At 42.0% G+C, this 20,862-nt stretch overlaps 1 protein-coding gene across 2 annotated transcripts in view; it reads right to left on the reverse strand.

The window, feature by feature from the left end:
- The window catches only part of LOC122615219 (brain tumor protein), a 36,515-nt gene that overhangs the window by 4,729 nt on the left and 10,924 nt on the right, over positions 1–20,862 (reverse strand). Inside the window, exons 2-4 of one of the 2 annotated variants that reach the window (XM_043790171.1) lie at positions 20,178–20,219; positions 6,702–6,955; positions 1,934–5,081 (exon numbers count right to left, since the gene is read on the reverse strand). In XM_043790171.1, the coding sequence (XP_043646106.1) occupies positions 1,934–5,030 (3,097 nt within the window). In that variant the 5' untranslated portion in view covers positions 5,031–5,081; positions 6,702–6,955; positions 20,178–20,219. Of the gene's footprint in view, positions 1–1,933; positions 5,082–6,701; positions 6,956–14,015; positions 14,218–20,177; positions 20,220–20,862 lie in introns of those variants that run through there. The other variant, XM_043790172.1, reaches the window with a different exon arrangement.

Genomic DNA, 20,862 nt, shown 5'->3' on the forward strand with positions numbered 1-20,862 from the left:
AGTTGTGTTTCCTTGCCTTAAATATCTAACGACCTAACTTCCTTTTAACTAAACCCTAAAGAACACTTTTGTTAGCTCTGCAATCATTCGAGGCCTATGCCTATCCAAGTAAATGCTTTAACTGAATCATTGCAAGTAAGAGTCCATGTGCATACAGTGCGTAACAGAGCAAGGATACGTGAATCTCCTTCGAATGTCTGAACAACCTATTAGATCCCGATTGTTGCGCACTGTGTGGCTTTTGTATTTAGTCCCTATTTCTGTCAAGGAAGAAAACATAAATAAGCGATTGGCTGGGGATTCCCTATTCCCTATTCGCGGTTCCTTCTTTATAACTATTAAATTATTTGAGATTTTTGATTTACTGATTTAAGTGTTTATCGTATATTAATAGACATATTTAATTGTATAATTATAATAGTTATAAATGTTTCAAGTCTTCTGCGCTGATTGCCAACTTTTAGTTAAATGTTACTTTTAAATACACAATTAGATCTATGCACACCCTTAAGATAATTCGATTTCGCACTCCAAGTTACCACTAACTGCGAGAGAGGGTGAGGGAAAGCTTGAAAAACATTTACTTGGTGTACATAAATATCGACTTATTTTGTTTGATATACACATTTCAATGTTTATTTAAATTCAATTTGACAACAAATAATTTTTTCGTATAATATAGTAATATAGTTTGGGGCAAAACAACAAATTCGTCCGTGTTTCTTTCGAACAAATAAAATTATTTAAAAAAAATAAATGCCTAAAGAAAAAATAGTTCAACAATCAAGAACAAAAATTTCAACTATTTTCAGTGCGTTTAGTTGTTTTTGTTTAAATTAAAGAAACGGAAATGGGTTTTTGTCTGCATTATTATTAGGGGTATTCCATCTTTTCTTTCCTCTTTCGTGGGTACAATAAAACAATGAAAAACATAAATTCTAAGCGAGTATAAAAATTGTGAATTGTTGTTTGTGTCGCGGTTCGGGTTGGGTTGATTTCGTAAAGTAGCAAACATGTCTTAGAAGGTAATTAATTAATGTATACATATAAATAATCAGTAATGGTATAATGGTATAATCAAAAATAATTTATAAACGTAAAAAACAGTTATATAATATATAATATATCAAATGTTTATGCAATCAAAAATAATAATAACAAACAATTTGCGCAATCATATATCTAAGAATTACAATCAATTATTAATTAATTAATGCTCGATACGCGGCTCCATTTCTTTTTGACATAAGCGGTTATTTGTTAAGTTTATTTTAAATCAACTTCTTTTTTTTTTTGATTTTTGATTTTTTTTTTTTTTGCTTGCAGTCGGCAACGAACATAAAAAAGTGGAGGGATTTCTTCTGGTATTTATATAGTTAAAAGTGTCATTTCTTTTGTTTGTTTCTGGTGTTTTTGCTTGCTTTTGTTTGGTGCGCTTCTAATCGACAGCCAAAACGAATAAGAGACGACTTGCACGCGAGATAGGGGGGTTTGAAGTGAGAAGTGTGCAAAGATATAGAGAGGCGGCGGCACTATCCGATTTGAACATGAACATGAATACACAATATATATATTTATCATAAACAAGTACGCACAAAATAAAAACTAAGCTTAACAGTGTAAATATATATAAAAAAATAAAACAAAATTCAACAATAATTTAAAAGATAATAAAAATCATTCCAACAGTGTGCGTGTGTGTTATTACATAGCGAGCAAAGTCTAAGGCTATGAGAGATGACAGATCGGGGGAGATAGGGGCTTATAGATTTCGATTTCAACTTCGATTGTGTAGATTTAGAATTAGAGCTGGAGAGACCGCGCAAGTCAGACTATTGAGAACTTAGCCTATAGAAGTAGTGAGAGCCGGACCCCAGATCCACCTCCTTTCCGGACTCACATCCATGGAGTGTGTGTCTGTGTGTTTACATACCCACTGGCGCCAGTTGGACATAGCGATATATGTAGAGCCGATAGTCCTTGCTGGCCAGCACCACACTGCCGTCGTCCATGAGCGCCACATCGAAGCACTGGGCGTGCTTCACCTTTGACTCGAGCGCCGAAATCAGCTGCCCGTCCTGCGTAAAGATCGTCAGGTTGAAGTTGTTGTGGTTGTCCGCGATGAGGATCTCCCCGTTCGAGTTGATCCCGACGCCAATTGGGTAGTTTGTTATGCCCTCGCCGCCAATCTGCCGCAGATACTGGCCCTCGTAGTTGAACACCTTGACGCAGTGCGCCCGATTGTCGCTGATGAAGATCTCCTGCTTGTCGTTGACCACCACGCCGTTGGGGAATTCGAGGTGCTTAGAGCAACCGAACTTGTGCAGCACATTGCCGTTCTGATCAAAGATGATCACACGCATCACCTTGCACTCCACCACAATTATTCGTCCCTTGTTGTCCACGGTCACGCCGCGAGGATGCTGCAGAATAGTGGCCCCGAACTTCCTCACAAACTGGCCGTACTGGTTGTAGATCTGGATCTGGTGCGTGGGCGAGCGCTCGGTAACAATGATATCGCCGGAATTGCGTACCACCGCCACGCGGTTCGGATACAGCAGCTGCGAGTCACGCTTACCACACTCGCCAAACTGGAACTTAAAGCGTCCCTCCTTGTCAAAGATCTGAATGCGGTGGTTGTTTGTATCCGCAACAATGATGTCATTTTGAGCATTTACCGCCACACCACTGGGCTCTGTGAACTGGCCCTCCATCACGCCGAATTCGCCAAACTTGCAGTGATAAATCATCTTCTGGCGCTTGATCTGCGACTTGGGCGGATAGATAGTGGCCGAAAGCAGTTTGTTGGTAAGGTCCAGCAGCGATTCTGAACTCACGGTACTTCCGCCGGCTCCAGCGCCACTAACCACGGATCCTCCAACAGCAGACAGACTGGCAAAGGCATCGGCCACTGCAGAGCTACCAGACACGCCGCTTGTCACCGATGAAAAGAGGTTGTCGCTTCCGCCGTTGCTCCACTTCTCGTAGGGATTGTAGTGGGCCACGGCACTGGCGGCGGATCCATTGCTGCCGGTGTAGCCACCGCCTCCCCGCTTAGGCATTAGCTCGCCAAAATGCTGTTCCACTGCCAGGGCGTTGCGATCGCGACCGGTCAGCAGAAGTCCTCCGTTGCTAAAGGCCCCCACTGCTCCACCTGCACTAGAGCTGCTATCCAACAAGCTGGCGCCACTCAATCCAAGACCCAAGCCATGCAGGGACGATTGCGCCTGCAGCTGTTGATGATGGGCCGTTTGGTGATGATTGTGGTGGCCATGATGGTGTGACTGTTGGTGGTGGCCATGGTGACCACTTCCCGCACTGCTGGCGCTGCTATTGCTCGCGCTCTGTGTCGGCCGGGCGATTGGCGGCTGTTTTCCATGGCCATTGTTCGTCAGGCTCATGCCAGTAGGTCCACCGTCTGAGCTGTTTGCTCGAATGTAACCAAATGTGTTGCGCACGCCGGCCTGAATCGACTGATAGTTGGACATAAACTCTATCTCGAAGGGTAGCTGCATCTCCTGAATGCCCGTCTGTAATTGCTGTTCCAGGGATTTGCGCAGGAGAAGGGCCTCTGCCAGCAAGGATGATGGCGGAGCAGGACTCCGCTCTACCGCTTCACAGGTGGCCAGTCCCTTATCGATCAAGTCGCGGGAGCGTTGCTGCCACGAATTGTTGCTGTTAACCTTGGCCGTGTACAGCGTTTCCAGTTCCTTAAGCAGTTCTGTCTTGCGCTCATCCAGCATGGATGCGAAGAACTGATGCGTCTCGTTCAGCTCGTTGTGCGCCTTTTGGTACTGCAACTTCACCTTGGTCAGAGTCTGGTCCGAGTTTCCAGCAATGCCGACAATCTCGCCAATTTTGCCACGCATATCGGCGAGTAAAGTCTGCAAAGCTGTCTCGTTGGCCGTGGATCCCGAAGTGGTTGTCATTCCGGGTGACTGCACGTTCTCCAGTTCGTGGAGACCTGTGGAGTGCTCCAATACAATGCACTCCTTGCACACCAGGATGCAGCAGGTGCGGCAACTGAACTTGAGCAGCTCCTGTTTGTGTCGGGGACAGAAGAGTTGTCTCTGCTGTTGTTGTTGTTGTTGTTGTTGTGGGTGCAGTGAACCATAGATGCTATCCTCGCGCTGTTGCTCCTGGGAATTCGCCTGCGCAGCGGCCGCCAGTACAATCTTCGAGAGTTGCGACATGGGCTGTGCCGGCAGCAATTGTTGCTGCTGCTGTTGCTGTTGTTGCGAGTCAAGCTGTTGCTGCTGTTGCTGCAGCATCATGGTCAGAGAACTAGCGTACTTGAACTCATTTGATGCCGGATTGTTGCTGGGCGATCCAACGGACAGCGGAGTGCCAGTGGTGCTTGCTTCAAAACCCTTAATCAGACACACATTGTGTCCGTTGAAGCAGTGCATAAACTCATGAGCAGTTACACAATTGGCGCACAAATAGCTCTGGCAATCGAAACACTTGGCCACCGCGTCGCTGCATTTGCTCTTGCAGGCGGTGCAACGTGGCGCAGATCCATTGGTGGATGTGTTGGTGGAGCTGTTGCTGCTGCTTCCCTTGCCGGCTCCCACGACCAGACTGCTGATGCCCGAGTTGTTGCCATTGTTTGAGGACTGAAGATTACTGCCGATAACGCCTGGTCCATTGCTGCTAGCAACATTGTTGGCGCTGATCACACTGCTACTGGTACTGCCGCAACCGCTGAGGCCGCTGGTCGAGGAGCTGGACGATGACGAAGACGAGGATGAGGACGATGACGACGAGCAGGAGGACGAGCTGGCCGAAGAGCTGGACGATACGGAGGCCGAAATGGGATGATGGCCATTGATTACCGTCACCTCAGAGCGTGACTTAACGCTGCTGCCGCCCGTGTACTCATCACTGCAGATTGCCGAATCGCTGGCCGGTGGCGATGAACCGCTCAACGTGAGCGGAGAGTCTGATAGATAGCCGGCGTGTTCATACGATTCAATCGAGTTCGCCCCGCCCCGCATCGAGTCCAGAGATGGTGTCGGTGAGGACGCCATCTTTGTGCTGTAAGTGCCGTCGCTGGCTCCGTTTACCTTTAGGAGTAACAGCTGCAAAGAGAAAGAGCAAGTGTAAGGATTAATTAAAATGGTAGATATTCGAAAGCACTGCGTTTTGATTTAATCGATTTAAGTTTCTCCACAATAAGGATGAACAATCGTAGCATTGGTTTCAGTGCTGTCTGTGCCAACCACGATTATTTTTTTTTTGCCTGCTCCCCCCACTTGCATCCCTGAAATCGACTGACCCATGAGTCACCTGCGGTCCTTGTCTTTTATCCCTGTGAGTCAGCCTTTCCGCCTCTTGAAGCAAAACGTTTTGGCATTTCCATGGCCCCTCCAAACAAACAAATATGCCACACCCTCAAACAAGGGCCCCTTTTCCTTAGTCATCCCCCCTTTGTTATCATAATTTGTAGTTAATTGCCTCCTTCCAACCGGCCTGTTCCATCTAATCCCCCAAAGCGCGACAGCTGTGAGCCGTGTTTTATTAAACATCTTCGAAGACAGTTGAAAGGTATGTGGCTTGTGTTTTCCCCCGGGTATTACTATTTCCTCAGCTCAACACACTGAATCGAAATCAAACTAGGACTCGGGCCCCCACGGAATGCTTTTAAACACAATTCCAATTTCTTACGGCAGAGTGGAGAAGCGGTGCTAAAAGTGAAGCTGTACGCCCGGATGAAAGGACTTTGACCGGGTAGGAAATCGCTGCCCTTCTAAATCTACCACCTCCCAACATTTATCCTTGCGCGGAGACGGACACAAATGCAATAAACGCACGCACAGACAGACGGGCAGGACACCCCGTAATCATAATTTTACTTCCCCTTTTCGCTGCCTTCCCGGTTCGTTGGCTTCGAGAAGGACGGCATATCCGTAGTTGGGTAGAAGTCAGCAGTAAAAGCAGGGAAAACGAACAGGGAGTTTCACAACAAACCCCCGTCACAGGAAAGTAAACAAAAAATAAGGAAAACTGTGGAGCCCCGGAGAAACTTCTCTAGATTTCCAGACCAGGCGAAACTTCCGCCAACAAGAAACCCAACATAAAGGCAATCCAAGTGAAAGCAAAGAGAGCCAGCGATACGAAACGAAACTCAGAATCAACCCCGAAAAATGCGCCCAAGGGGGAATGTTGTATGCCAGAGGGATGGGAAGAATGACTGCAACTGTCTAGACTGGATGTACATCTATCATGCACATACACCCAGACCTAATGCCTTTCCCAGTGCTCCCTAGAAAGTCCTAGCTAGCTCCACATAGATTCACTTTTTCGTTGTAAAGGATATTCATTTGTCTAAATTGCAGGTTGATTGGGTTGCCCAAAGTAGTCCTCTAACTGTAGATACGTATGCCAATCCCTTTTTAGGAAAAAAATGAATGGTAAGTTTTTACAAATAAAAATATATAATCCAATCGCGCAAAGTATAATTTTAAAAAAAACATTTACTTGTAGCTTAAACATTCTGTGCAAATTAGGTTCTTAAAATTATCCCACAATTTTCGAGGAATGCTGAACTATTTAAACTGTTAAGTAACCGCCTAATCTGAATACCTTTACCAAATATGGTGAATAGCGATATATGCTGGTAAATTTTCCCAACAAAGGAAACACTTTGAAGCTACGAAAACTAAACGTAAAACTCATTAAACGGAGATAAGCCGACTTACCTTTGCTTCTTTGTTGTTATATTTTGTTGTAGAATTTTCTATATAATCCAGTTCGCTTTCTGGTTTCCTGATTTCTTGTTGTTGTTCTATTGCCGTGTTGCTTTCTCGCTCTTGCTTGCTACGCAGTCTATATAATAAATTGCGTGGGATGGTTGCCGTTGTTTTGGTTGTTGTTGTTGCAGTAACAAGTTGAAACTAATTTGTGTAGCATACTTTCAAGTGCTGTCAGATAATTGCGTCGCGCGCACAAAAGGCTGCCATGAGAAGAGAGAACAAAATGGTTATTAGGAAGGATAATTGAAAGCAAGGTTACTTGTGAGTTCTTATTTGATTTATTTTATGCATTACAGTGACGTCGTGTGCGGCAAGGACACTGCAAACTAAAGTAATGTTAAAAACTCCGCTAGTTATGTACAAATTGCGTGACGTGAATGCTACGCGGCTCCCTGCAAAACTAACTCTGCGCATAATGCAGCGACCCGGGTAAAGCTCAGGTCCCCTCAAAAGCAGCGACGCCGGCAGTGGCTGCGGCAGCGAGGTGGCAGAGAGCGGCAAATGTCCTGGGGATTTTCCAGCTCCCAAAAACAACAACTACTCCGCACCAAACTGCAGCAATGCAATGCAATACCGCACTCCACAGTCCCAGAATTGGTTGGCTGCCTTTTAACCGAGCAACTTCTAGAAAGACAGGGAAACAAACTGGCGAAAAACCGGGAAAAATCAATACATCCTATTTACATTTACTAAGAGAGTCCCAAAAAGAGCGCTCTTTTTGCCGAACTGTTGAATGCCGGCCGCAAAAGCAACAATACAACTGCACACATCACTACCCCCTCTCGATATGTTTTAGCAACCCCTAAAACAATATGGCGGCGAGTCACCCACATCAAAATAAATAAAAAGAGGAAACTTCCCCCCAGAAAGAGCAACAATTTTCCACGGCACAAAACATTTTTTTTTGCGCGCGCTACAGGTTGCGTGAGAGAACTAAAGAGAGCATGGAGAGAGCAGCAGAGAGAAAGCACCAAGAGAGAGGCGCAGCAAAAGCAGGAAGCGATAAAAGATAATATACACAACAAAAAGAAACAATCTGTATTGAAGATAAATGATTATTCTTTAACTTCAGATTTTTCAATTTTGGGACATACATATGTTCTGAAGTTTTTTTTTCCCAATCAAAATGTTATATATATTTTTTTATAGAAAATAACAAGTTTCGTTTCAGTGTACGTTCGTTCTGCGCATGTTTTTTTCCAATTTGGGCAACGACCGCATCCAAAAGCAATAACAAAACGTTCTCTCGCACTCTCCTTCTCCCCTTCCTTTGACTCTTCATTTCTCTGTTCTATGTTGCTGCAGAACTTTCGAGAGGAGACAACTATGCTAGAAATGACGTTGCAGCAGCATCATCGCATTCACATCTCATCAACATAACTGCATAGCGAAAATTTCTGTATACAGGCAAATGCGGCAGAGGAAAGAGATGACAGACGTAAGAGGGCGGAAAAGATGAGAGGAAAATAGCCAGACGACAGGCACATAAATTCGCACACACACACGTTCAAAAAAATTACAGATTTACACGTGTAAAATATCGGCATTTAAATGTTGCTTTCTGCAACATTATGAACTGTTGCGAATCGCAGAAAATGAGGGATGGCAACAAAAAACAAGCGGTGATCTTCAAAAGGTATCGATTACTCACTCACACCTGAAACGCACACACACACATAAGCGTAGGAATACAAAAACCTGACTCATAAATTTACCACCGATAATTTGACCAAATTAGTTAATAAATACAAGAATAGCAACAAAACGTCACCATTCAAAGTGGAAACAAAACATAAACCTGCGAGTTTTTCTTTCTAAACCTTCAAAATACCCTTATAGCCCAGGAATTAACTTTACGCTAACTTTATTCCATTATATTAACCTATTACTTTCTTTCTGAATCCATTAACTATAATAAGAAATATACATAATCTTTATAACAAGCTTACTATATTTAGTAAGACAATACTTGAAGTAAAAACATGACAAAAGTGCAATACTCTCAATTAGAGCATTGAAAACAATAATTTTACTTTTCTTGACGGGGGGAGCGAGGGGAATTGATAATGAACGAGTTGTCTATCGATTAGATTAGCAAATTTGGGAGATAGTTGACGAAGAACAGACGGAAGAGTGGTAGAACGGTTCGGACCATATCAAACTGACAGTTGGGATTGTATATCATGACAAGATTAATATCATTTGGGGCCACGGGCTCATCAGAAGAAGGAATGAAATCGCCTCCAATTTTCGAGAAGAGGGAGTGGAGCTCAATGTCTGTGCCATATGTTTTACTTAGCAGTATTTTTTTTAAGAGGGGAGGGTAGAAGGGGTGTACGAACGAATTCCAGACCGCTTGTAAGTGTTTAAAAATAGAGCGGGCTAATAATCAGAAATGCGAGTGCACTGCACTGAGGGCGTGCCCGAACCCCCCTCTCCGCCATCCACCCACCATAATTAAGCATGAGAAAAGAAGAAGAATCAATGAACGGCGGAAGAACGAATAAGAATACAAGAAAGGGAGCAAAGCAAAGCGGAGCAAAAGAACCGACGTGGTTGCCCCATGTGAGAAGTGGAACAAACTGCGCACAGGCATTACTAATGCAAAACAATTTGTACAAGATTTTAAATTTCATGGCTCAAAAGAACTGGAAAGAAAACAAAGCGAGGCATGGCGATGTGCTGCTGATGATGATGATTATGAAAAAAATATGATCGGGAACAAGAGCGCGCAGCACCAAGTTCAAGCCAAATCAAGATGGTATGTGGGAGAAAATAGGGGTGCTGCCTGTACGTAAAACAACAGTGGAACCTTCTTAGCGTAAACTTAAAACTAGTCATCGATGGTGCACCTTGCAGTACTGTTCTATACTTTACATTTCCCTTTATTTTGTAAAAAAATTTGTATGCGGAATTTAGACGATTTATTTAGCTTTCACTGTAATTCCGCAAAAATGTATATGGAACCAGCAAAAACTACAAAGAGATGGGCTAAGAGGAGGCAGGGCGTACGTTCTGGTTGTGCAGCACAATAAACAAGGCTGTGTTCAACTTCCATGCATTCCCCTGCGGAATGTTTTTGGGGTTGCAAATGCAGCAGAGTTCAATGGTACCAAAAGCAGTAATAGCGGCAGCAAAAACAAAGGCAATTACCATGACACACACACCAACTGACAACAGTGGTGGGCACAATATTGGGCTCATGCTAAATATATGTAAATGTTATAATAAAAAAAAAAAAAAAAAAAGTGACATTTGTTTCTGATTAATCTCTATGATTTTGCATGTTTAATTTTAAAAACTAATGTGAGCGAAACTCGTGTTCGTTTTAGTCACAATATTCTGACCGCAACTTTATGCCGAGGATACAGACGTACTCAAATGCAGCAAAAAGTAAAAGAGAAGCCCAGCACAAAGAGCAAGCCATAAAACGGAACAAAGAAACTACCTTTACCTGCTCGACAGGCACACAAATTCACACATACACACTCTTCTAAAAATGCCGTCGCTTGGCAGATAAAATATCCGTCCCGATCCCAATTCCAATCTTCATCCCACAGAAACCATTCCACTCCTTCCAATCGCATCCTCGATTTCATCGCAAAAGCACCGCCAACATCACAACCGCAGCTGCCTCGGTTTGATGCAAATTACGCTACAGTAAATACTGGCAAAGAGCAACGGTTATGTTCTAAAAAGAAATTATAAATATTTTCATATTTTCTTCAGCTTACTAAGTAGTTATTGTTAATCATTGTGAACGAAAATTCGGTTAATTAACATTGAACAGAACAAAGTATTTCAAAAAGCCTTTAATCCGATTAATACCATTGGTTTCTAAGAGCTCTGGGAACAGAATTTACGTTTTCATGTTTTCTTTTATAAATTCTTCATACTCCTTATATCTCAGCGTATATAAACTTGCAAAACTTGTATTATAAAACTGATGTAATTTCATATCTCAAGTCTTTATAATGTTTGGTTTTGTGAGCTAGGTAAGACAAGTTAACTCAAGACAAGGAAGGCTACTGGATTGTGCCTATTCCGAAACTATTTTACCGAAATTCGTAGTGAATTTCGTAGAATTCTGCGACGATTGTTTCTCCGGTATTTTTTTTCTTTTTTTGGGTTTTGTTGAATTTTTTTTTATCAGCGATGCGTCAGCAGCGAAGCGACCCCCAAAGCAGCAGCTGCTGGTGAATGAAATTGACTTGACGCATTTTATTGAAGACAATGGGCGAAAAACGAAGAACAAAATCTGCACAAGAGAGTTTTATTGTTGTCGCGCAGAGCAGAAGAGGGAAGGGAAGGGGAGGGAGGGAAATGAAGGAAGAGGTAACGCAGAAGAAGAACGGCAGCATCCAATTTAGCAGAGGGTCCCGAGATTCCAGACGCTGCTCTCCTCTCCCTCCTTCACACTCTCCACTCGCTCTTCTTCGCGGGTCGTTCTCCCACGACCATCTCCTTCTCTTTCCCACTCGCATCAAAGGCCCCGCAGGTCAACGGCGTCGTCAATGCAGTTCTTGTTCTTTTTTTCGTTTCTGTTGTCTGTTCTTGTTTTTTTGTATTCTGCACAACATTTTTCTTTCTTACTGCGCTTTGTAGTGTCTGTGGTTCGTTAGCTGCCGCTTCTTGCCCCACTCTCCTGCAGCACTGTGAACGAGGGCGAGCGAGATGGCAAGTGTCTGTGTGTCCTGCACAGGGGTGGTAGAAAATATCGACGCAACCTTACACAGGTACAGTGTCGGCTGGGAATATTCCATTCTATTCAATTTAGAGTTTGGGATAAGTGAAACGAAATACCATAAGAACTTCTTATGTATATTTGAACACTACTTTAATATAGTTGAGATAAAACGCACTTCCTTACTTTATTTCAATGTTACATGTAAAAGCAACCTGTATTTCCAAATGTGCAAAAGATCAAATTAACAAAAAGTATCTAGACGCTTACGTTAAAAGCCCCAAGAATTTTCTCTCACAAAGGAAGCTTAAACGCAGATGCACATGCCATCGTCTAGTGGTGCAACATCATCTAATCAATTGGAACGTGTTCTCTGTACGCCTCGTTTTCGTGTTAACTTTCGATAAATATTTGCTATCTACTTTAACATTTTCAATTAGAGATGTACCAACTTCGGGTTGCCTGCGTTATCTATTACGTGGTGGTAAGCAACGCTCTCTGATAATGAAAACTCTCATATGAATTAAAAACAAAGCAGAGCACAACACTACGAAATTGGTACGGCAAAGAGCTGGTAAAGATTGGCGGGGAGAGACGAGAGAAGAACGACCCCGACCGAGTTCTAGAAAATCTCAGAAAGTAACAAAACAGCACAGGAAATGCATTTTACTCAAGACATTCGGGTTGCGATGGCGAATCAATTAGAGATGGCCCAAATCGTTGTTGATAAAAGGATCGTCGTTAACGTATCTGAATTGCAAATCAGAAAATCTTTAAAGCAGCTTAAAGTCTACAGTGATCACTGGACCAATGAAAATGATAATGAATTTGGTAGGTCTTTAGTTACAAACACCAAAGACTAAGATCCAGATTTCTGGCGACTGCTCAAAACAATACAACCATAAAATTATAATTGTTCAACCCTTCTGTGAATTTAGGGTACAGTTGTACCTATTTTTAAAAAGTAAATTCGCCAGTTGTGAGACAGGTTGCCCGAGCAGTGTTTACGTTGAAGTATAAACACGTTTCCAAAAACTAGAGCTATTCATGGTTAATTTAAACATTTTTCCTTTCTGTTGCTAGGAGCCTGATTATGCTTCTTTTAATCAAATATCAGGCTCTTTCTAATTCCCGCTTCCGAGTAACCAATGCACAATCAGTTCGACAAAAAATATAAAGCCCAGCGACAGCTTTTTTAATCAGTAAGCGTAGTTTTTAGCTCTGCTGGCGACGCAAATCGAGCGTGAAACAAGACACATGGAATAAATAGCATTCGATATGTTATGTTTCGTCTTTCCGTTCTGCTCGTATCCATGTTTGTACGCCAACCAAACACCAAATACTGGACCCAGACACAACAGAGATAGGAACAAATTTGAAACACGTTTTTAGATTTTGGTTTCGGTTTTCTTGTCTTCTCTTATGTTTTTGCTTTCGGCGTAAATAAAACAGGCACTCACTCACTCGAACCGGCAGTTCGTATATTAATGAGAAGCCCCAAGCGTGGTTTGCACGCCGATCAGTCTGTCAGTCTACAGTGATTAAGTTTAAAGAACATTGCCGTAATAATTTTTGTTTAAAATACACACAGAAACAAGAAAACAAACTCGTGTTTTATTCTTCCGCATCGCGGCGGCAGCAACAACAAATGCAATAACAATAACGATATCCACAACAATAACCATGGACACAGTCGCCGCCGCGAATTCAATGTTGGGAAATTGTTTGAACAGTTGGGTCGCGATAAATAGGCTCGACTTTCGGACTTTTTGGCCGGGGGAAGGTCGTCGCGCATTCGAGTTGAAGGAAGTGCGCACCCCTCTGGGTTGCAGAGGTTGTTAAACCATTTCATCATTATCAGATTCTTGTTTGCTTTTGCAATTACAGTGGTTATTGACCAGGTTTAAATACAGAATGGTATTCCGGAGATGGAAAATAAGAAAACAAAGTTAAGGTCGTGGGGAAAGGTATAATCGAATTTGAAATACTACACAAACTGAAAAAGTATCTTAGATTTTTTACATTTTACACTCTTATTTTATTTGTGATTTTCTCTAGGAACAACTTTACACTTTACAGCAAAATGCTGGCCGTGACTGTGGAGAACAGACAGTGGCGCAGAGCGAAATAAGAAATGAGATAATAATAACAAAAGCGTAGAAACGTAGAAAAATTAATGCAAACAACAATGCGCGCGGACGTCGAAAAGAACAAACACACACACATGCTCATAAACAGACGCCAAAGGAAGCGAAGACCGGGAGGGGAAATAGGCAAGAATAAAATGTTTTGTTGCATTGCAACAAGCAGCAACAATTCAAGTGATGCGCCGCCAGAAAGAGATAGAAGCACAAGCAAGAAGAAGTGCAGCAGGAAAAAGGCAGCACCAACACACTGACACTCACTCACACAGGAATGCAGTCACGTACGCGATTCTAAACAAGTTGATGAACTCTACGGCATCGGTGGAAGAAGAAGAATGCGCAACAAAACTAAACAATTTGTTTCTGGCGTTTGTTCCTTTATATATTAGGTTAACATTTTTTTGCTGCTTATATATCTTGTAGCATACGTACATAAGCTAGGCATGTGTATTTTTCTGTTGCACTTAGATTTAGTTAATATTCCACTAGTATTAATACTTTATATTGCTTCTTTTCGCACAGTTAACACCCACACACACACACACACACGCAGCAGCAGTTGTAGTGTATTCTCTCTGAACGCGACGGGAAGTGCACGCGAACGAGCGCCAAACTGTTGTTTATCCGGCGAGTGTTAAGAACTGAATGAGAATGAACCAGCATGGCGAAGAAGAATTTTACAAGACGCGGAACGAGGAACGGAAACGAACGGGAACGGAACGAACCAACCAAGCCGACAAAAGCGGGCAGCCAAAAAACTCACTCAACCAGTTATCGCCAGCGGGAGAGCAAGAGAGACAAAGAACCAGCGAACGGGACCGAAAGAGAGCGGAAAATCTAGTTTCTGCAGAACGCTAAAGGGAATGGTTTGGCAATTGGAACGGGTATTTGTATGTATGTACATCCCTACATACATGCGACGATGAGACTGACCTCTGACAACCTCCTACACTCGCACACGTACATATGTATGTATCGTATGTATGTACATATGTACTTGAACAGAACATAAATTGCGCGAGGGAGCAGTGCACTCCAAGTATTCCGGGCTCTGTATGTACATATGCGAGTGGGAGTGAGCTGCACTTACAAAGAGAGTGGCAAAGGAGACGGCGGCGATGAAGGAGAAGAAGAAGCACGAACGATGAACGAAACGCAGCAAAGGAGCCCGAAAAAGGGCTGCGAAGAGCGGAAGCGGTGGAACGCCACACTGGTCGTGGGGTAACTTGTACTATCTGCCGATTTTGTGTGGCTAAGCCCCATGCATAGAACCAGTGCAGTGAGTCAAAAGATTATCATCCGCGTTTATTTTCGGGTTTGTTTCGCAATAAACGATTATTCCGATTCGCATAAACTCTGATTTCGTACAAAAGTGTCATCATTTAAATGGAACCAGAACTGGAAATAATTACAGGTCTCGGTTTTCTAAATGATGAATGGCAAGCAGAAGCTCCCAAATTTGTGTGTTTTCCAATGAATTTTGGAATTAAAAAACAGAAAGGAAGCTAGCTTCAGCTAGACGAAGCTGATTACCCTTCTATTAAATATATTAAATAAATCAACTGGTAAATGCCCGATTTTGACCAACTATTTTTGAAAAAAATTGTGTATTCCAAATTTTAGCATTGTATGATCTAAATCCACAAAGGTACATAAATTTGTTGTCACACCAACTAATATTTTTCCTACAGAGAACGAAAGAACCAATGCTCAAGACCAGAAATTGTTGGCTATGTGGTAAATAGATGTCTAAACATGTGTATAGGCAAGTTCAGCTTTTTATGGTCATTACCAACTTGGCTAGTTTACAACTGGTGACTTTTCTTACTATATAGCGCTGATGCAATAGGAGCATGTGCAAGAGAGATGGGAAATGGTAAGGAAAGGGGCAGCGTGCCAGGTAAAAGTCTGCGCGCTTGCGTCATGTGCGTTTTCAGCATATTCCGATCACAAGAAAAGAATAACGTGAAATGGCAACAGCAGGCGTCGACTTCTCTGCCGCAGCGATACGATACGATACGTCCGGGGACTTTGGAGAATAAACCAGTCTAGAAACACCGCTCGGCTCTATAATTATGCTGCTTGTTCGAGTATGTTTGTGTGTATACAGTCCATGCATACCAACACTACGAAATACACCTTTGTATAAATGTACTGGCTGCCACAAAGGGCCTTAAACTTTGTTTAAAGTCAAGGTCAGTGATTTCTTGTGCGCCAATTGCGATGCTATCGCTTAGCTCGTGAGGCTGCGTGACTCGCCGTGGATTTAAATTTCTGTTCGGTACTCGCATGTGAATACAATTCCAGAACTTTTACATAGATGTATAGTTTTAGTACGATATACATTTCATAGTTATTTTAATATTAATGGCGCAAGGGATTCAAAGTCATAAGTGTATGACTATTTTTAAAACGCAGTTAACCTAAATTAATATATGTACTTAAGTGTTTTAAAAGTATCATTAAAATCATAATTTTGTCGTCTAGGGAATTTAAAATAGTCGATACTTGTATAACGTATAACGTTTAACCTTCTCTCCCTTTTTATATTCACTCTTGTTTAGCCCGCCACAATTTCACGAAGCAATGGGTTCAAGTGGCTTTCTGAGACGGGAAGATAATGCTGCTGCTGCAGGGGAACAAGTGGAATAGTGGGATATGGGCACGAGATCGATATGTCCATATATATCTGTAGCCATCTCTGTCGCGCCGCCAGAGCCACGACTTTTGTCCTTGCCGGCGGTTCATGAACCTTCGACTTCACTCCTCTGACGAACGACGTGCTTAAAGTAGCAAAAAGATACGGCCGCAAAAAATCCAACAAATACAAAAGAGTACAAAAAAAACAATTACGCCAAGCGTTGAAATGTATTTTTGCTACGACCAGAAATACAGTCAAACCTCGCAAATGGTATTCATCTGCCACAAGGCACTTTTGCCATCGAACTAGCAGCCAAAGAGCCATTTTAGAGTTTTGTTTAACAATCATATGCGCACATGTAAGTCATTAAAACGTTGGACTTGCAGTAAAATTTATGCGCAAACTAAAATATTTGGGTTTCCATAATTTAATGACAATTGGAAAAATTTGCTGTGGGCATCTAAAATGAACCTTGGCACAAAATAAAAACTAAATAAATTGCCAACTCATAATATTTTTAGGTTTGTCAAGACTTCTTACTGAATATAACAATTTAACGCCCGACCAACTTGATATTAAACTAAAATGGGTAAAAGTAAGTTCACTAGACATTTAAGACCGCTAATACTTAAAGTTTGTTGTTAGCATTACCACTTAACACAGTTATTGTTATATTCTCATTTTATTAAACAAAATGTTTTAATAAAGCGTTTTTCTTTTTTGGAGAATATAAATACATTGGGTTTAAAGATGTTTTCTCAGACATTTAATAATTACAATATTTTGATTTAAATGAAAAGGTGTTAGCATCTGAATTAGAAAAAGCGGAATAAATTTGGAGTGGTACTTTTCTCCCGACGGATGGAGGATTTACGTGAGACCCCGTCACCGAAACGTTCATTAGCCGACCGACCTCAGCCTCAACTGTTTTATTGCCGTATTGACAGACAATTCAATCCAGCGCGTTTCAATAACTCGGCCGTGCTAATCTTTTCCAGGGGTGAGAGTGAGAGGGCTGCTTGGGGGAGGGGGATGGCGGTCGAGCGATCCCTTTTAGCAGCTGTCACAAACAACCAGCAACAGCAGCTACAACAACTTCTGCCGCCAGATGTTTCCCTTGATCGGAGGGGAAAGCCCAGCCCATAAAGCAACCATATAAAATACAGCGATCACATATTTGTTATGGCTCTTTCAATAATTTTTGGGAAAGACGTTGAGCTGGAACAAAATGTGACACTTGAAACCGGAAATTAGCAGCAGCAGGCGATGCAGCTGTCGCTCCCTCTCTTTCCCTCGCTCTCGCCCTGTCTCTCTCACTCGTTCCGATGCCAGGTGAAGCCGAAGCCGTGTTCAAGAGCTCTGCACATACATAGATCCAATGATTCGATCGAGCCTCTCTTATAGCAGGAAGTGGTGGAAATTCTGAAAGTGTTGCATGTTCTTCTCTCATCTATGGGCTCATTTGTCAGTTCTCTTGTCACTAATGGATGGATTTATACACAGTATTACAGCCAGTTAGTTCCACCGTTTGGTTCCGGAACATGGGCTCAGTATGCATGGTCTAATGGAAGGCCTCTTGAGCGAGGAAGAGAACTAAGCTTTCTTGAGGTTGCTTCTATCATCCAACATAAATAAACATATTAGGATAGTTTACTTGAGATTTTTACAAACAAGAGAGAATACTATAGTTGACTATTTCCCGACTATCAGATACCCGTTACTCAGGTAGTGGATGTGCGAGAGAAATTTTAACACTATAAGTTTTTCGCGGTTTGTGGGCGTTAGAGTGGGCGTGGCAAAAATATGTTTGGCAAATCGAGAGAAATACACAATACTAAAAAAAAAATATCAAAACATTTTTCAAAAGTGTGGGCGTGGCAGTTTTGAACGTTTTGTGGGCGTTAGAGTGGGTGTGGCAACATGGGTCAACAAACTTGCTCTGCGTCTATATCTCTGGAATCTGCATGCTGAGTCTCAACTTTCTAGCCTTTATAGTTCCGGAGAACTCGACGTTCACTCTAGCTTTTATATGTAGTTCCTGAGATCAAGGTGTTCATACGGACAGATGGACGAACATAGCCAGATCGACTCGGCTATTGATCCTGATCAAGAATATATATATGTCTCTGGAAGCTACATGCTTAATCTCAACATTATAGCTTTTATATGTAGTTCCTGGTATCAAGGCGTTTATACGGGCAGACGTTCATACTCTACGAGTAACGGGTATAAAAAGATCGATCAATCTATTTTACTATTTACAACTTTATTAAGGATCGGCAATATTTTTAGTGATGGTTCAGAATTAGTCACACAAACTCCTATATCTGCTAAAGCTAGAATCTGACAGAGTTCACAAAACGAATACCAAGAAAATAATAGAGGGGAGGAAAAGAGTACGTAACTTAAGCCACTTTGCCCGCATTTTGCTGATCTGTTTTTGGGACACTTTTCAGGGTTCGAGGCCGATGGATGGTTCTCAGTTTTCAACGCCCACCATATCCCCTTACATTAAAGCTAATGAGGGCACTTCATTGAAATCTTCGTCGTCTTTCTTTCATATTCGGTGTCTTCCCGCTGTGAATATGCTTTTTTTTATTGTTTTTTGCACTGACCTCATAATTCGCTTTAAACTAATAAGCGAAGACGACGCCCCCAGGAAATTTCAATCAGCTTGCTGAAATCCAAACTTTAGTTTGGGCTTTTTTCGTACTGTTCCCCTTTTTCTTCATATTTTTGCTTCTCTTTCGTGATTCCCGGAAAGTTCACGGATTGGTCAAAGTTGCGAAAAAATATTGTTGCGAAGGGGCGAGATACTTTTAACTAGAAACGAATGGCGAAACTGGAACCGAAAAAGCGATGGTTTCTTAAATACAGAGACAGTCTTAAAATGACATTAGTTTGAACATACTAAATAAAGCGTTAACAGCAGACATGGAAAAACAGCAACGGCAAAAGTCAACGAACGGCTAAAAAATTCACGAACTTGAAAAAGTGTGTAGCTAACGCTGACGTCGACGCAGGCAGAACGTCGATGTCAATAAACCAACTAACCGGCGACCTGCGGACCATGAATAGACGAAAAAAAAATAATAAAAAAAAAACATTAACGCGCAAACTTGTTGCTGTCTCTCTGCGACCAAAAGCATTAATACAACAAAAATGGAAATAGAATCACTGATTCCATCAATCAAATCTCTTGATAAATGTCCTGTATCACTTATGCAGCAAACTCCAAGCGGAAGTTGAATCCTCAAGTCAGAGCGGTACTATCAAGTTCCGACAGAAAAAATATCCGGCTGGTTTGTCCATATGATATAATATATATTTTGGTATCTGGATACCAAGTGCTTATCTTTAAAACTTTTGCCCCTACAGACTTTTAAATTTAGATATAGACACTGTAAAAAATAAAAATACCACTTTTATAGTATCCTTTTACGTACCTTGGCACGAATACAATATACCCCCTAAAATTTACGAGGACCGGGTATAAAAAGATAAATAATAACAGCATTAGCACATGTTTCGCATTCGGTGTGTGTGGGGTCCAATACCGTGCACCTTCTCTTTCTCTCTACGCGGCTATCTCCCTCTAAAGGGGCACCCGCATGGCATACAAATGAGAAGAAGAGGAGCTACTCCAGACATCAGACGCGTACGTGAGATATGATGAATAACCCAACGTCCGTCCCTCTTCCGCCAGCCCCATCATAACCTCACTCCATTGAGCTTCTCTTCACATGCTGGCAGGTATTGGGTTTCTAGTACGAAGGACACGCGGCGGCGAAAATGAGAGAGGGATATGCTAAAGCGGTCGCAAGAAAGATTTATTGTCTATGAGGATGGAAAAACAAAAAACGGGAAGATGGAGGACAACGCAACCTTGAATTCCCTTTCCTTATATTTAGGCAATTAAAAGTTTTGGGTTAGTCCTCTTTTTCAAAGCTTACCGTATAATCGTTTCAACGTCTGGTCAAGTTAAACAAGTTTGTCTAAAAAAACAAAAGAAATAAATAAATCATATTAGATTTGATTACCAATTAACAGCCATGTAATTATTCTTATAATTTCCATTATCTTCTATCTTCAAATATCTTATAAAAAAGTAGCTCTACAAAGATTTGATCTTTAAACAATACGTGTGTTGGTTATACAATGGTTAATGGTTAATTATATTTAAGGACCAAATTGCTTTATTTTATTGAATGACGACCAACTTATTGCACAGATAATGAAGCCATTTGCTAGAGCATAAAGCCCTTAAGTACACACATTACTTCGGATCTCTTGTACTTGCTCTCACGCTTCTTTAATTTGGTTTTCCCTGCGAAACACTTTACGTTAATTATGCACTGCGCACAAAAAAGGAGCCTGTCTGCGGGTGACACTGGGTGGGAGTTGATGGGATGGTGGACGGTGGGTGGATGAGGCCGCAACACAGAGCTTTGTCACTGCGGTCTCTCGCCAAAGGTGGGATTTCCTATGTGTGTGGGCGGTTCTCATGTAATTGATGAACGCTGTTAATTATAACCGGCTTTAACTGTCACTTTTTAGGCAATTTCTCAGGCCCAGTGGTTTAATGAAAAGGGGGTGTAGGGTGATGGTTGGTTGGGCGGATAATTGCTGAGGGGATGA

The sequence above is a fragment of the Drosophila teissieri genome, chromosome 2R (genome assembly GCF_016746235.2).
Source record: "Drosophila teissieri strain GT53w chromosome 2R, Prin_Dtei_1.1, whole genome shotgun sequence".
Taxonomy (NCBI): Eukaryota; Metazoa; Arthropoda; class Insecta; order Diptera; family Drosophilidae; genus Drosophila; species Drosophila teissieri.